This window comes from Balaenoptera physalus (assembly GCF_965194825.1).
Source record: "Balaenoptera physalus genome assembly, chromosome: 7".
In the NCBI taxonomy this organism is placed as follows: domain Eukaryota; kingdom Metazoa; phylum Chordata; class Mammalia; order Artiodactyla; family Balaenopteridae; genus Balaenoptera; species Balaenoptera physalus.
The window spans coordinates 3,371,898-3,389,121 of NC_138886.1; the positions used below are offsets into that span (position 1 = coordinate 3,371,898).

Below are 17,224 nucleotides of genomic sequence, written 5' to 3' on the forward strand. Positions count from 1 at the left end.
ACGCAGCCGCCGGCCGCCGAGCACCCAGGGCTCCCCGCACGCCAGGACGTTGGAGGTGTTCGCGAGACATGCAACCGGCCCGGAAGCTCCTCAGCCTCCTCTTCCTCATCCTGATGGGCACTGAACTCACTCAAGTACGTGCATCCAACGCCATTTTCCTCCCTGCCTGCGAGGCGCCCGGCCGGCCCCGGGGAGCCCGGCAAAGTCGGGGAGCAGCTACCGCGCGGCCCGGCACCCCTGCCCGGGCGCCCAGCCAAGGGGCTGGGGAGACGGCCAGAGTGCCAGGCGCACCTGGGGTGGAGGAAGGGGTGAAGGCTGACCCGAGAGTGCTGCCGTGCCCCCCCAGGACCCCCAGCCCTGAACCCTCCCTCTTGGACTCCCTGGCTGACCACTCCCTGCTGAGAAGTTCAAAGGGCAGCATTGGGGGGGGGGTCATTTGGCTGCTCCTGTCACCTGGGAGGAAGACAAAGCAGGATGTCCAAGCCCCTGGCATTTTCAGAGGTGGATCTGACCTAACTCCCACCCCATGCATCCCTCTTCTGGAGCATCCTGCATTGGCTATAATGCTGCCCTTGGGGCTCCCTGGGCTGGCGGTGGGAATGGTGCCGTGGAGACCAGACCGGGGAGGGCAGGCGGCGTGTCTGGGGCTGGGGTGCGTTGTGGGCTCCATGTGGAGGGTTGGGGGGCGGTTGTGGCCACATGCGCGGCATGAAGTGTGAGTGGCAAGCGTGTGTGGGGACCGCTGGGCATTTTAAGTGGGCTCGCCATCCCTGAACAATGTACCGTTAGAGAGCCTGTCTCCGGCTGGTATTCTCCATTTTAAAAATGCATTTCGGAGCTGGCACGTCTGGGAGGAGAAGGGCTGTCTGGGAGCGCCGGACTGGAGGTGTTGCTTTGGCACCAGGGTGCTGGGAAGCGCCTGCCAGCTTCGGGAGCCAGGCTGCTCAGAGTGACATTAAAATGCCCTTTGGATGGTGCCACTGTGCCACGGTCTGAGCTGGGAGAGGCTGCAAGTCCAGCAAGTGGGTGGGCTGCCAGCACCTTGGCCCCAAGAGCCAGCTGCCCCGACCCTCCTTCCCTCTCTCCCTCTGTGCCTCCCTCCCTCTCAGAATAAAAGAGGAAACAAAGGAGAGACGAGAGGGTGAGAGGTAGATCACAGGAGAGAAGGCTCTGGAATAAGCTCCCCTCGTTTTGCCTTGAAGCCCTTGCCGGCTCCCTGGCTCTGCCGGGAAGTGCAGCCTCAGCCCCAGCATCGGAAGGGTTTGTTGTCCCACTTAACCTCAGCGACCCTGCTGGTGCCATGCAGACAACCAGCCAGGCCCCCTGGAGAGGTTCAGCATGGTCTCTGGGAGTGAAGTTTTCTTGGCTGCAGGGAGGGCCTGGCCAAGGGGCAGACTCGTGCTCTGTGAATGGACACCGTATGAATGCATGTGCACACACACACTCACACACACACACACTCACACACACTCTTCCACAAGCGCGCACCCCACAGACATAGAGCCAGGCAGCGTGTGCCTTATTTAGACATCTCGGGAAAGAGATGGCTGGTCTGGGTGGCCCTGGAAGTGGCTGCCCTTGGGCCCTCCAAGCCCTCCTGGCCTCCTCACCTCCAGGCTCCCTGAGCCCTCGTTCCCCACCCTCCTCCAGAGGTTCACTTCTCAGTCTTTTTAAAGGTCCCCTGTTCTTGGAAGAAACTTTTGGTTCAGCTTCAATTGGAAGCTTAGTCTCGGTGGTGAGAGCCCTCGCCTGGCCACGCTGGCGGCGCCAGCCGTCTGAACGTGGCCAGCCCCTGCCCACGCGGCTGCCCACACCATCCCCTTCAGGACCCTGGTCAGCTCCCCGAGCCCAGGCCCTCCAGGGGCCAGGAAGGCAAAAGATGTTGTTTTCTTTGGAAGGCGCCTCTTTCTGAAGCTGAGCTGTGGCATCTCTCAGGGGAATGTCTTCCTCAACACAGCCGGGAGGCAGGCCCTGCCCTCCCCGCGCCTGCCTCTGAGGCTGTGCTTTCAGAATCTTCCACTGGGAGTCCAGTATCCCTCATTGTGGTGGGATTTTGGAGCAAAGGCTCGCCTGGTGAAAATCTCTCCAACCAGCTCAGATCTGTGAAGGGGTCAGAGAGTGGCTCAGCCACCAGCTCCAGGGATCCCGGCTACCCTGGTCCTGCCCAGGTGGGCCTCGTCGGGGTCAGGCCAGGTGCCTCTCACCTTTATCAGTGACCTCTAAGGCAGGGACTGGGATTGGGGGTGGGTGTGGGTACAGGGCTGGGCTGCTCTGAATAATCTGAGAGCTCCTTGGGGACACCCCTACCTAAGAACCTTGCTTTCTTGATCCCGAAGTAATTCGATCCTAGGAAGCCACATTGCATGGTGTCAGGAGAAATGCAGCCTACGTGGGTGATGAGTAAAATACCTCTGGGCTTCAGGAAAAGGAGAGCAGAGCAGTGGTGACTGAGTTGTGTCTATCTCCCCTCCACCCTCTCCCTCTTCCACTTTAGGTAAACTGCTCCCACAGCGGCACCCTCAGTCCTAGGGCCCTTCCAAGGGACGTGGACACAAGGTTCCAGGGCCACCATGTTTATGGATTAGGACCCGTCCAAATGGGAACAAGTCAGAAACGTATGGGTTTTACCTGCACTTCACAGGCGCTGCTCGAAGGATTCAGGCAGACGGGCGGGGGGAGGGGGGGAGTGTAGAGCACGTGGCCGGGCCATCTGTTCTCCCGACGGCGTGCTTACAATGAGCCACTCAGTCAAATGCCAGCTAGTGATGGATGGCCTACTACGCGCCAGGTTTGTGGGCCCAGATGAACTCTGTCCTCAGATGGAAAGATGCTTGACTGGGTCTTGTTCTGTGATTTTCAATAAAAGGCTGGTGTTTCAAGCTCCTTGAGAACTGTCCTCGGAGCTTCCCAGCAGAATGCAGGAGAGGAGCTGACCTCTCATCTTGGGGGTGGTGGGGCAGCGCTGGGGCTGCCTGAGCCCCGCCCACCCCAGCCCAGCTCGCCTTCCCTTGAGAGGAGCACGTCATCCCCCCCCCCGTGTGTGACGGCATGAGAGGGGTGGGCAGCTCTGTGACAATGACCTTGGACCCGGCTGCCCTTCCCCTTCCCCGTCCCACCAGCCACTGTCTGGTTGCCTTGAGAAAGGCTCTGAGCTTCAGCCTGAACGTCTACCATTTTAAAACAAGGAGAATGAAGCTAGCTGACGCTCGAAGATGGCTCCCCCCTACAAACCCGCACTCTGGTTCTGTCCTCCTTTCCTGCCACATGCAGCTCTCGGATGCCAGCTGGTCGGGCTTGACTCGGTCAAACCTGGGCTAGCGTTGCTGAGTACAGCTGTCTGTCATCCGGGCCGTGGTGCTTAGTGGGGAGACCTGAGGCTCTGCCATATCTATTTGTTTAAGAGGCATGAGGGCTCTGGGATCAGAGTGGAGGGAGCTGAGAACGCTTTGGAGAAGGGGTGCCATTTGCGTGGGGTCCAAGGTTGCACCTGGGTGAGCCGGGGCAGGAAGATGGGAAGGAACAGGTGGGCAGAAGGGGGGCTGCACACAGACACCACAGTGTGGAGAAGGGCCCAGAACCTTGGCTCTTGTATCTGGAGTTCGACAAAGGAGTGTTGAGGGATTTGCTTTATCTCCGGAGTCAAGTGGATCTCTTCTCATTAGTCCCCAAGCCAGAAGTGGTCTTTCTTAACGACATGACGACCCCGACCCCTTGGGGTCGGGGGGGGGGGTTCCAGCTGTGAATGAGCACAGGGCATCCTCGAGCGCCAGCTGTTACCGGGGCTGTCGTGTGCCCTCAGGCTTTACGGGGCGACTGCTGTGGGCTCTTCTGGAGCTTGGTTAGCTGTGTGCAGGTCTCAGCACCTGAGAAGAGATGTGAGTGGACTCGGTGGCGGGCAGGCGGGGGTGGGTGATGGGTGCTGTGTCTGGACAGGCAAGTGTCACAGAGGGGCTGGCGTGGAGTTAGCCCCTCAGAATCCCATCACTTCAAATCTGTTCTCTCCTCCTCAGATTCAGCCAGAGTGGAAGAGCCCAACCCATTGCCCTGAACAAATTGAACAAGAATAAAACCGTCCATTCAGACGGAAGCATGAATTTTGTCACCTGCTTGAATCAAAACTTCGGCCCAATGATCCCACTGACGTCCTGTTCATGTGCCCCAGCCCCTCATGTCCCCCAGATTTTAGGCCCACATGTGCCCTGGATGCTGGGGTGTTAGTGGTCCAGGGAGTTGGGGGGTTCAGGACCATTGGGGTCTTTTCCTAAACCGGTTAGTTCAGCATACATGGGATTGATCCCATCTTTGCACTGAGGTTGGCCGCTGCCTCGGGGGCTGGCCAGAGACCATCTCCAGACACAGAAACAGCCGGCACGAGAGAGTGGCTCCCGTTTTCAGTGAGAAGGCTCTGTAACACCAGGGGGGCAGGAGCTGTAAATCCTCAGCGTCAGGCAGCTGCTTCGTCTCCGGAAGCAATTTGCTCCCCGTCCCACTGACTTTAGCTTTCCGCACTAAAAAGAAAGGTAATTTTCTGCTCTGGGTTGTATTTATTACTAAAGTTATCAGGCCCTGTAGTCAGTATTTAACATCCCATGTAAAGTAATACAAAGCTAATTACTGGCTAAACTGAATTAGACACACGCCAGCTGTGACCGGTGCTGCTGGGGACAGGAGCCGCTTTTCGGCTCTGAGAGGTGCCCCGTAGATGCTCTCCCCCCTTCCCCGGAAGCAGCAGCGTGAGGTCATTCCCTGGCTCAGGTAAGGGGGGAGAGAATGGAACAGGAATATCCACATCTCTTCATTTTTTCAGATTATTACCTATCAGAAACTGGCCAGGAGCTTAAAGCACTAGGGAGAAAACCAGTCACGAGGGTTAATATTTTTGGAGTGTCATCAAGTGTCAAACATCCCCCCACACACACACCAGGAGCTTAATCTGGGTCGGGTAGAAGCCGCCCCAGCGACCCTGTGTTATTGTCCTCGATCTCGAAATGAGGAAACCGAGGCTCAAGGGGCAGAGGGGGGCGCGGGTGGTCAGTAACCTGCCCAGTGGCCCAGCAGGTAGGTGACAGACCCCAGATGCAGCTCCACGGTCTGTCTGGCACCCGAGTTCATGTTCTTGTTAAGATGGAGAGAGAAGAATAAAAAGTAGAGAAACGGCTCAACACCACCTGGTGCCGTCACGGCAGCTCATATGGCCTTTGGAAGAGGGTTTGAGAGCCGTGTCTCTAACCATGTGGCCCATTGCTCAGCCTGCTCTGAACTTGGAGCTTGGCTTTTCGAAGGGGAAGAACCTGGGGGGTGGGGTGGGTGTCAGACCCCTTGGGGGTGGTCTGCTTCCTGCCACTGAGGCTGGGTGAGCCAGACAAGCCCCTTCACCCCAGGAGGTGGAGGGCGCCTTCGAGGGTGCACTGGGTCCCCCGCCTCGGTTCTCTCCGGCCTAAAGGTTCATGCAGGGAGCCCCGCACCCCTCAAATCTCCCAGCATCTGCTTGACGACTGAGATCCAGGAATTAAGAAAAAGGACACAGACCTTCTTAGCTGATGTAACATCTGAATCTCCAAATCGCCCCACACGCCTGCGGTCCTGGTTACGCTGTTTGTGACATTTGGCGTAATTTATAATTATGGGGCAGCCGCAGAGAAGACGGCTCCTCCTTGCTGAAAGGGTCTCCCCTTCTTCTGCAACCAGGTTAAGTCCCATGAGGAACACGTAGGTGACAGTGGGCAAGAGCGGCTTCCTCACTCTCGAGCAGTGTTTAGAAGACACGGGCTTCCCCATCTCCTCGCTCTAGTCTGGGCAGTGGGGACTTGGCCTGGGTGTTTGTGATGTATGGTTCGATGACATTTAAAATCGGATGGTCAGTAGGAAGAGTCTGGATTGAAGAGTCCAGGGGAGAGAAGGGATGGAAGATGCCGGAGCCCCAGGCTTTGTCTCATCAGAAGCCCTCACCTGGAGATGCTCATCTAGGGCAATTCGGTTCCGTGCAACAGTGTAGTGAGCACGCAGGACACCCTCCGGGAGCTTAAACCTCCGAGCAGTGATGTCCCCAGGGTGTACATGGCTCTCACAGGTGGCTCTGGAAGGAAAGTCACTCTCACTTGCTTCAAGTGATGCTTTGGGGGTCTGAGGGTCAAAGAAAGAACAGAGGTGTATTCATAAATATTATAAATAACTTGACTCATCACCCCAGGATGCTGCTTGTGAATCTGACAGCATAGCAGGACTCAAAGAAGAGTTCTCAGGATTGTAAACACTTCTGCTGTCCGATGGGTGGGTGCCTGTGCCCCACCCAGGCAGTCCAGCCCCCAAATCTTGTCATGGTGACTCTGCACAGGTGGAATCAGTGATGCGTGGCCCCTGGGGAGAGGGCATTGGTTGAGTCACCCCGTAAGCGACTCGAGGGATTGCTCCAGAGTCAACACCAACCATTGGTAGAGGGGCCGAGGTTTCTGAGGCCACGTCTGGGGTCCGCAGGCAGAGGGTCCTCGCTGGTCTGAGATGCTGGTGATGTGTTGAGGGCGGAGTGTGTGCCCCGGGTAGTGGCCACGTGTGGAAGCCTCAGAAATCCGGCAGCACCAAGTCCTCTGCTCTGAGCAAGTGTTACATTCTGGGGTGTTTCCTAACCCTAACCCAGCTGGACCCCAGAGCTGACTCTCAGATGTTTCTATAATGACACCACCTTCTAATTCATGTCAGGATCGATTACTTACTCAATAGAAACCAGACCGTCCTCCACTAGTTATGATGAGTTCCCTTACCCGGAAAATAGGAAATGGTAATGTTTGTGGGGCCCCAAGAGCCATGCGTTCAGCCCGGAGGGCCAGGTGCCCACTGAACTCTCCTGTTCCCGTTCTTCAAAGTGCCTCTCCCGAACTGGACCCCATTTCTGTTGGAGCAAATAAGACAAGGTGGGGCTGTGGCCTCCCTGCCATTGTCTGGACGTGACAGTCTGAGGCAACATTTATGAAAGGAGCATGGAACTTTCTAGAGCGGGAGCAGAGGGTGTGAGAGGAGGCCAGGGTGGACCTCGGGCAGTCAGCTGGTGGGTGGGAGGGGCGAAAACAGTGCATCTATTCAATTCTCTATAGAGAACTAACAGGTAATGAGATGACGACTAGGATTTAAAGGCATGGGGGGGTGTGAGTCAGCTTTTCCTCCCATCCCTCTCAATGCTTTGACCTCCTGGGGTCAGCTGAGTTCCCAGGGAGCTGTAGGAATTCCAAGGTGCAGCCCACATTTGGCAAGCCCAGTGTGAGTAACCCAAATCTTTTTAAAAGACTGCTTCTCAGCCATGCCTCAGGGGATGCCATAAACCCTTTTAAGGCTCCCTATCAGGACTGCAAGCTCAGGAGAAATATGATAAGGGGGTTTCAGATCTCCAGGCTGGCCCTAATTGTCTGTCCCCTGGAGAGTCTGGGAGAGTCCCGGGCCAGGGGAGCTGAAGGCATTCCTCAACCCTTGGGTGGTCTAGTCTCCAGCAGGTCTTTGGAGCAGGACTTGGCTTCATCGGTGTAAATGACCTGGATTTCATTTCCTCCCCTGAACAAGCCAGCCAGGTTGGCACTCTTCTAATTTAGAGTACCCATTGTAAATCCCGCGGGACATTACTGCCATGAAATCAGATCAGAAGTTCTTCAAGATCAGGAGAGGTTTTTTTAAATTCTCTGTATCTGCTCAATTGGAGCTCACCTTCCTAGAACATAGCTCTGGGTGTTGGGAGCTGTTTTCAGGTCCAGCAATACCTCCTCCGCATTTGTCTGTCTGTATCAACAGCATCTCTTGTGGGTGGTCTTTAGCCAAAAGCAGCTCTTTGGAGAGGTGGCAGAGGTGTCCAGGGGCACTGAATCCCAGCTCCATCACAGGTTCTCGCACCAGTCACTCAGCTGAGCGTCCCCTGTGAGCACCTCTGGTCTTCTGCAAAGCGGGGATGGCGAGGATGGGCTATCTGCTCCTGCACTGGCTCACTGAATCCTTACATATCCTGCTATTATTAAACCCGTTTTACAGATGGGGAAACTGAGGCACAGAAGGGCTAATTACCTTGGCCAGGGTCTCACAACCAGTAAGGGGCAGAACCAGGGCTCAAACCCAGGCTGTCTGGCCCCAGAGTCTGTACACAGAGTGACCACTCTGAGATGCCTCTCTTGGCGATGCATGTGCTCGGTTGGTTGCAGGGAAGTTTTCGTTCACGCACCATGCCCGGAGTCTGACCTATCGCGTTGCTGTTGCTTCTGTCCTGGGGTTTACAGCAGGCTGTACCTCGTGTCGTGGTTTTGATCTGGGGTCTGCAGCACACTGCACCCCACATCTTGCACATAGTAGGCGATAAGTAAATACCTGCAGCTTCCGCGATGGACGGCGTGAGGTTTTGGAGATTGGATTGGGTTGGATTTGAAGTTGTTCCAACAAAATAAGTGGTCCATGTCCTTCTGCAGTGGGAAGCGGGTGTGAGTGATTTGGGTCGACACAGCTCGCGGCCCTAAATCGGTGTTAAACATTCATTGAAGGAGAAAGGCGGAGAGTTGGGGGACTGCTGCCCCCGCAGACCCAGCTGGCGGGACTCAGAGGAGCGCGGTTGCTGAGTAGAGCCTGCAGTTCTCGCTGGAGCTGGGAGATGGCGCCCTTCCCCAACTGTTGAAATTTGCTGCTTCCAACCCAGAGGCTGCCACAGCTCCATGCATTAACCAGGAAAACAAACCAAAGGAGCCCCTTCAGCTCATGGGTCTCACACCAATGCTCAGGCCAGGACCATCCTGGCTGTAACTGAGTCCCCGCTACATAGGGGGACCGAGCAGGGAAAAGCTTAATGGGAGGCCTGGAGGAAGTGCCTTTCATCTCCCGGTAGAAGCCTCCAGCAAATTCTAAAGCCCTATAAAGATGTTTGACCCAGTCAGGCCTGTGCTTCCGAGGAGACTTACATGTGTCCTGACACCGATGCTGCCGAGGGCTGGGGACTTGTGCCAGCCTGCCGTGCCCCTCTGCCTGGGCATCAGGACCCCCCCACCCCGGAGAGCCAGTGAGGACACCCCCCGCCCCCCAGCCACAGACCCCAGGGCCCTGACCAGGGCTCCACCTGCACCACACTCACCACGGATGGGGCCGCTTTAGCAACCCTGCGCGGAGGCCTGAGCCCCAAACCCACACCCAGCTTCTGCACCCCTGCTGCGTGCGCACCCCTCACACCCGGACCCGGGAGCCCACACTGGGCGGGTCCACGGCTGCCAGCAAAGGCCTTAGGGCTTCTGGCTGTCCCGGGCTCCAAGAAGGGCCTTTCCCCTAGCCCCCTCCCCCAGCTCCGGGGCTGGAGACCCCCCACCAGGGGCTGCTCTCGGAGCCCGCCAAGAGTTCGCCCTCCTGGCTGGGTTTCAGGGGGCTGCCGGGCTGGAGGAAGCCTGGAGCCACCGCCAAGCAGGTCCCCAGCAGCGGGGCGGAGACCTTGGGCATGGGTGGGGTGGGTCTCAGAGGGGTGCCCGGGCCTCGCTGGCCGGCGGCCTTGAGGGTGGAAGGGCAGCGGGCAGCCCATGCGCTAGGGATGCCGCCGTCTGCGCGGGCGGATTTTGAAGACTTGGAAGGAGGTGGTCTGTCTTTCCTCCGGGGCCACCCCCTCCCTACTCCTTGGTGACGGGGCTCTGCAGGCCTCGCTGCCAGCAGCCAGGGGGCGGCGGGGAGCCGGAGAGGAGAGGAAAAATCCACCCATTTCCTGGGCAGGTTGCGTCGGCCGCCGCCCGGACGTGTCCCCGCCTCCCGGCCGCGGCCCCCGCGCGCAGTCCGCGCGGCGCTCAGAGCCCGAGCCGGCGGCTCTTCCCGGCGGCGGGCGGGTGGCAGAGGACAGTGGGCAGCGGCGGGGCGGCCACTCTCCCGGGCGCCCGGGGCGGCGCGGCCATGGCCGGGGCTCGCGGGGCGGCGGCGGCGGCGGCGGCGGGCGGGCGGCGGCGGGCCGAGGGGGCGCGGGGACACGGCCAGGCGCCCCTGCCCGCCGCGGTGCCCGCCGCCTGAAGGCTGCCCGGGGCGCGGAGCCGGCGCCGGCGCGGCGCGGGCGCAGGAGGCATTCCAGGCGCGATGTCGGTGCCGCTGCTCAAGATCGGGGTTGTGCTCAGCACCATGGCCATGATCACCAACTGGATGTCCCAGACGCTGCCCTCGCTGGTGGGCCTCAACACCACCAAGCTCTCGGCGGCCAGCGGCGGGACGCTCGACCGCAGCACCGGCGTAAGTGCGCCCGCCGCCCGCCCTGGCGGGGCCTCCTCCCCCGCTCCCTCCCGGTCCCCAGCCCCGGGCGGGAGGGCGCCGCGCGGGGGAGCAGGGCGCAGGGGCAAGGGCACGCGCGGGGGCCGAGGCGGCTCCTGCGCGCTGCGGTGGCGACCCTGCTCCCCACACCCCAGCCTCGGCCACTCCTCCGACCGCGGTCCCCTGTGTGTGGCGCTTCCTGCCTCTGCCCGGTCCCCTCGCGGGGCCGGGGAGCCTGCCTAGGGACTCAGGGGCTTGGAGTCCTCTTTCAACTAATAAGTCCCTTGTTGGTAAGGTTAGGAAACTGAAGCAGGGGTCTTGGGGACTTGTCCAAGGTCACTCAGCAAGTAAGGGGTGGAGACGCGGTGGACCCCAGTCTGGCTGGGTCCAGCCGGGGCTCGGAACTGAGCCCGCCCCACTTTGCAAAAGCCGTACTGGACCGGCCGGAGGGGGCCCGGGCGGGCGGGCTTCGGAGCTCTTGCCCTCAAAGTCCCAAGGCGTCTTTCTCTCCCCAACCCCATGCGGAGATCCACAAGGTCCCCGCCGGCGGAGGGTGCAGAGGGGCCGGGCGGGGCCCGGGGAGCCGCAGCTGCGGGGCTCGCCCCTCGCCTTCCGCGCCCTCCTCCCACCCTGCCTACCCAAAAGCTTCTCGATGCCTTGGGGGAGGGGGGGAGCGGCCAGGGCTGCCTCTGGACTGGACTGACTTAGGTGGTGGCGGGAGCCGAGGCTGAGCCGGAACCACCGGGGAACGGCCGCCGGCGGAGGAAGGGGCGCGCCTCAGGCTCGCCTCCTCTAAGCCAAAAGGAGAGGTGAAGGACACGCGGCTCCCTCTTACGCTCCCTTTGGGCTGTCAAGGGCGCAGTGCTGGGGGAGGAGGTCTCCTGGTGACCCCTTCTAAGACCGTCATCCGTTCACCTCACCTGCTCTTCCGAGAATTGCATGCAGCATTTTCTTCCTGATGACTTTGTTCCTGCCTCTGGGTCCTGAGCTCCTGGGGTTGGAAATGAATGAAATGAAATGTATCTACTGTGGATTACCTCCACCCAACTTCTCCCCATACCAACGCTAAAAATAGCAGGGCGGTGACCACCTGAGGCCACCGGGCAGGCTGCAGGGTCTGTACTCGGGGTGTTTTCGGACAGTGGTGTCTGTCTGCCCCATGGACATGGGCGGGACCACCTGAGCTGTGTTGTAAGGTGACACCAGCCATGTCACCATGTCAGCGGCCATGTGCAGCTCTGGTTTCGTGACGGTCCTTGGGCACACCTCAGGAGTGAGGTTGGGCGTGACCCCTGCCCAACATGTCACCAGCAACTTGGTGACATCTGCCCAATGGCTAGTGGGTGGCAGCCTGTGCGGAGTTGAAGCCCAGCATCTTCGCGGGCAGCCTCCACCAGACTGCCAGCGGGAGCACTGCTGGGGCTCGGGGTCATCTCAGCTCTGGGCTAAGAGGCTGCTGGATCCCGGCTAGTACCACTGGGGCTGCTTCTCCAGTACCAGGGAGCAGCAGAGAGGCTGCACCAGCCTCCCCTGCTCACCTTGCGGGAGGAGATCTTATTTCTCAGTTACGTGCCGTTGTGAGTCAGCCAGCCACTTGCTCTCCTGCCTTGTTCCTCAACCAGCATGCCGTCTCCGGTCACCCCTCCCTTCCACCTAACCTATCAGTTGGGTCAGATGCCAAAACTCCAAACATCCCCTAAATTTAAAAATCCCTTGAATTAAAACAATTTTTTAAAGAGTCGTGCCTGTTTGACTCCCTTCCAGCCCTGGGGATCCTGATGGGAGACGGTCTGTGTTCCTCCCTGTTTGTACCTCCCCACGGTCGGCACATGTCTTTGGACCACTTCTTTCTGCCCTTTCCCGGGGGCTGGACGTGGACGGTCATCCCCGGTGCGCTGCTTTCTGGTCTCACTTTCTCTCCCTCCCTCTCCCTTGCCCCACCTGCTCCCCTCCAGGTGCTGCCCACCAACCCTGAGGAGAGCTGGCAGGTGTACAGCTCTGCCCAGGACAGTGAGGGCAGGTGTATCTGCACTGTGGTTGCCCCCCAGCAGACCATGTGTTCACGGGATGCGCGCACGAAACAGCTGAGGCAGCTACTGGAGAAGGTGAGTCTACGCAGGGTGTGTGCACGTGTGTGTGCATTTGTGTGCCCACGCTGGCAGCAAGGTCCGTCCCAGCTCCAAGGCCTCACTCTTCCCTGGCATGGCCCACTGGGAATATTGGTGACTGAATGAAATGGATGGAGGGAGGGAGGGAGGGAGGAATGGAGACTCCCCCAGGGCTGCCCAGGAGGAGGCGAAAAGCTCCACTGGGAGCCACGTGGGCTTTAGCGAGGGAGCTTTTGGGGCGCCTCTCCCACACCGCCGTCTCCGGGTCACGCCCACAGCCTGTGGTCCAGAGGGCTCAGAGCTGGCCGAGCAGAACCTGGGAGAGCTCCCCTGGAGCCCGGAAGCAGGGCCGCTGGGTGGGGTCTTTGTCCCGCTTCTGAGTGGTTGGACCCAGCGACAGCCAGGCCAGGCGTTCACGCCCGTGGCTGCCTTCCCGGTGCAAAAGCAGATTAAATCGTCACCTTTGTAACCCACCTGGGCACAGCACTTGCGGTTTGAATCCGTTATTTCACTTGATCGTCACAAGAGCCAGGTGAAGGTGGTGAGATTTTCACCCCGTTTTAAGAAGTGGAAATCTGGGTCCAGGCAGGTGGGCTGACTCTCCCAAGGCAAACAGCCAGTGAGCAGGGGAGCCGGGTTGGCTCTCAAACCCGGGGCCGGCCTCCCACCTGGCCCGGCGACCTCTGCCCCCCACGGAGGCTGGCGCTCCCCATGGATCTTGGCAACCCGCTTCCTGGAACGGGAGCCCTGGGGTCTCAGGTAACCTGAGCGCCGGTTGTCCTGGGAGTTGCTGAGGGGAGAAGGAGAAACGGCGGCCCTACAGCTCCACTCACCACCCTCCCCAGGGAGAGGGTGCGTTTTACATCAGGCCCCTTCACACCCTGAGGGAGAGGGGCCACACCTCCCACACCACACACACGTGCTCACGTGCGCACACGCACACAGACACACACACACATCACACACAGCACATGGAACTGAACACACAGATACACACAGAGACCACACACACAAATACATGTGCACAGTCACCACACACCTCACGCTTACACACACCACACACAACACATGTACATACACCACATGTAACTGAACACACAGAGACCACACACACATATACAGATGCACAGTCACCACACACACCTCACACGTACACACGTCACACACAACACATGTACATACACCACATGTAACTGGACACACAGATACACACAGAGACCACACACACAAATACATATGCACAGTCACCACACACACCTCACATGTACACACACCACACACAACACATGTACATACACCACATGTAACTGGACACACAGATACACACAGAGACCACACACACATATACATGTGCACAGTCACCACACACACCTCACATGTACACACACCACACACAACACATGTACATACACCACATGTAACTGGACACACAAATACACACAGAGACCACACACACATATACAGATGCACAGTCACCACACACCTCACACGTACACACGTCACACACACACACCCCCTCAGTAAAGCCGTGACTTCTCCATCAGCTGAGGAGCGCTGGGGGGGCCTGTGCTGGGAGGAGAGCCTCCACCCCGGGGGGAGGCCCGGGGGAGGCCCGGCAGCCGGCGGAGTCCGCCTAGCTCGGTTCAAGCCCGCCTCATGCACAGACCCTCACACAGGTTCTGGCAAAGCAGGTCCCTTTCTTGAAGTCAGTGTGGAGGGTGGGGCGTCCCTGAGGCTGTCGCGGCCCTGCTGTGTGGAAGGGGCCTGGGCAGGGGGAGGGCTTGGAGGAGCTGCCGCCTGGCTCCCCTGAGGACTTGTGCGTTTTTGTGCTGCCATCTTTGGCCACCCCAGTAAATCACTTTAAAAGAATTAAAGAAAAATGCATGTAACAGGTTCCACAAACATTCATTGACACCAGACTAGACCGAAGCCTAATTGGGCCTTTAATATTCATTATTGTAGAGGAGGGAGGTGGAGCTGGGAGGCGCCTCGGGCGGCTGGGGGGTGGCCCCTCAAGCCCTTGGGAGGCCATGTTCAGTTCCAGAAAGCTCTGCGAGCCCCTGGGAACACAGGCCTTGGAGGCCTCCTTCCTGCCTGCGTACGCCACAGCGTTACTGCTTAAAAATTTAAAGCCCGCCTTTACACCCTCGTGGCACTGTGTTCTCAAGGCAGAAGCCGTCTGTTGTACAGAGGGCCTGCCTGCTGCACGAGAAGGGCAGGGCCGTGCGTCCCTCACTCCTTCCCCAGCCTCCTCCTCCTCGTTCCTTCTCGGTGGGCACCGTCTGAGCATCTGTTCTGTCCGTGGGCCTGTGGTCCCAGCTGTGCCTGTTTCTCCAACCTGGCGTCCTGTTAAAACCCACCTGAGGAGCTTCCAAAGGTGGAGCCTTCGGTCCCAAGCCCAGAGGTGCTGCTTTGAACTGGCCTGCAGTCTTGAGCGGAGCCTAGCACCAGTGTCTCGTGAAAGCCAGCCCCCTCACCCCGCCTTAGGGCCAAGGACCCACGGCAAAAGGCGGGCAGGGGCCTCAGGCTCTGTTCTCTTTGAAGAAGCTCATGGCCCAGAGTTTCAAAGTGTGGGCTCTGGAGTCAGTCCGGGCCTTGCATGGTGGGTGTCTGCTGTGTGACAGTAGCCAAGGCACTTAACTTCTCTGAGCCTTTGGTCTCCTTCTGTGTACAATGAGACTTGAAATAGCGCCCACCTCCCAGAGTTTTGTAAGGATCAAATGAGATCCATGTGGCCTCAGCACAGCGCCTGGAACGTAGAAAACGTCCCATAAGTATTAGCGATCAGTGGTCGCCTCCAGGCCCGCTGTGTCTGCTGATCAGTGGTCGCCTCCAGGCCAGCTGTGTCTGCTGCGCTGCGTGCGCAGGTTGCTGCCGCCCCTCCCCCCTCGGCACCTGCAGCCACCTTGGGCGGGGTGGGGGGGTGGGGACTGTGCCTTTGGTAGCTGTGTGACCTTGAACTCCTCAGTTGGCTTCTCAGGGACACATCCTACAGGTAAGAGAATGGACACGCTCAGAGGCGGGGCCTCTAGACCAGGAGATCAGAGAGGATGCAGGAGTGTGATGGCTGCCTGGGGCTTGATTATCTGCTTTCTGATCAGCCGGAGAGGGAGGTGCTAATGCAGCCTGGGAAGGACTATAGGAGGGGTGTATTAAAGCGACTGAGTGACTTAGCATCTTTGAAATATGTTTTCTAAATTTAAAATTTAATTTAAAAACTTTTAAATTTGTTAAAAGCATCCTTCTCTGGCAGATGAACAGCCCAGAGGGCTGTGTGTGGCCCCAGCAGAAGAACCAGGCTGAAGCCAGCGAGGGTCCCGCGGCTTCTGCTCAGCAGGTTTTAGCCGGCAACCTTGTGGGTTTTGCTGTCGCATCAAGAATCCCCCTAGGAGGAGGAGGAGGGGTCTTGACTGGAGCTGTCATTTTTGTTCCTTCCTCCCGCCCTACGGCTGTGCATTAGGTGCTGGGTCACAGGTGTGAACGAGGCCCGTCCACCTCCCCCCGTTGTCCAGCAAGGCAGTTGAGACAGGGGTGTGGGTCACTGCCATGCAGGCATGGTGCCACCAAGGTGATGGTGTTTCCAAGTGGTGTGCGGCCACTTCTGGCTTGGCTCATCAGGGAAGCCTCCCTGGAGGAGGTGGCATTTGGGCTGGGCCTGGAAGGATAAAGGCTTGGCTCATCAGGGAAGCCTCCCTGGAGGAGGTGGCATTTGGGCTGGGCCTGGAAGGATAAAGGGAAGTACAGCTTTTCGCAAAAGAAGTCCTCAGTTATTCAAAGTGACAGAACAAACTGTTGAGGGGGACAGGAAGACCTAAGGTAACAGAGCAAATATATTTCAGTTTCCCCTAAAACATCGAAACAGAAAGGATCAGAGCGAGTCAGAGTCACCCACATAACTGTATTTTACAAACTTGAATTTTTAAACTGAATATGTGTGCATTACTCTCAGATAACAAGCCATAGAATCCCAGACATTTTTAAGAGCTGAGTTGAGGGGTATCAGTTTTTCCCCCATTTGGTTGCTCTTTCTCATTTATTTTATTTGCGGGGGGTGAAGGACATACCCTAAGAAGTGCAAACCACACTATCATCTCTTCTTTTACTGACCAGGCAAAGCTAAGCCTCATACCCAAATGATTTAGTTCCAAAAAGGAAGGGTATTTGCAAATTCAGCAGAAAAACCAGAAATGAAGATTTGCGGTTATGGAGGTATCTTCCCACTGGTAATTGGATTCGATTCTGAGAAAATGACCCAAATAGCACTTCAGCCACCCTGAGCCTCTTTCCACCTCCCTGCCACCCCAAATGCCTTGGCACAGAAGCGCAAGCCAGTTTCCTGAAAATAAAATGCACGGCAGGTGGCTGCACTAAAACTGTTTTTCTTTGAAGCTCTCTGGAACCCTGTTGCATATTAAAGTTTCATCTTGAGGCTAGACTCCATTCAGATCTGCCTGTAAAGATGTGGAACAGAGATTCTTCATTTGCTGGGTGATTGATTCCTGAATCTCTGTTCTGAATGTACATGTTTGCAGAACAGTCATCTACCTATGATACTGTGGGATGTGACGGATGACGTGCAAGATGCGGAATCCGGGAGCCCAGTCCCCTGCTTCCCGAGCACTGCGCTTATGCGATCAGCCCTCTCAGCGAGACACCCAGTGAGATTTAGGGGGAAAGAGATCTGTGCCTGGAGGTGGGGGAAGCCCAGCTATGCTGTTCATCTTTGTTGGTGTTTATGCCTGCCTGACTGATTTCATCCTGCAGAATAAAGAGACTAGAAACAATCACCTGCCCACGCCCCCCCCCCCAGAAAAAAGAAGAAAAAAATCACCCAAAGCCATATGCCTGGAGCTATGACCAACAGAGAACCAGAAGTCCCTGCACCCCTG

General features: G+C 58.0%; 1 protein-coding gene and 2 long non-coding RNA genes across 3 annotated transcripts in view; all 3 read left to right on the plus strand.

Annotated features, from left to right (window-relative positions):
* The first annotated feature begins 4 nt into the window (after nucleotides 1-4).
* Nucleotides 5-4,087, plus strand: LOC309664603. Its single transcript, XR_014265954.1, has 2 exons — nucleotides 5-134; nucleotides 4,011-4,087. It is a non-coding gene; the product is annotated as an uncharacterized lncRNA (long non-coding RNA).
* Nucleotides 4,088-9,912: 5,825 nt separating this feature from the next.
* Nucleotides 9,913-17,224, plus strand: part of OLFM1 (olfactomedin 1) — a 26,057-nt gene continuing 18,745 nt past the window's right edge. Inside the window, exons 1-2 of the mRNA XM_082470107.1 lie at nucleotides 9,913-10,209; nucleotides 12,183-12,449. Of these exons, the coding sequence (XP_082326233.1) occupies nucleotides 10,060-10,209; nucleotides 12,183-12,449 (417 nt within the window). The 5' untranslated portion in view covers nucleotides 9,913-10,059. The remainder of the gene's footprint in view (nucleotides 10,210-12,182; nucleotides 12,450-17,224) is intronic.
* LOC309664604 lies at nucleotides 15,196-17,141 on the plus strand. Its single transcript, XR_014265955.1, has 2 exons — nucleotides 15,196-16,993; nucleotides 17,100-17,141. It is a non-coding gene; the product is annotated as an uncharacterized lncRNA (long non-coding RNA).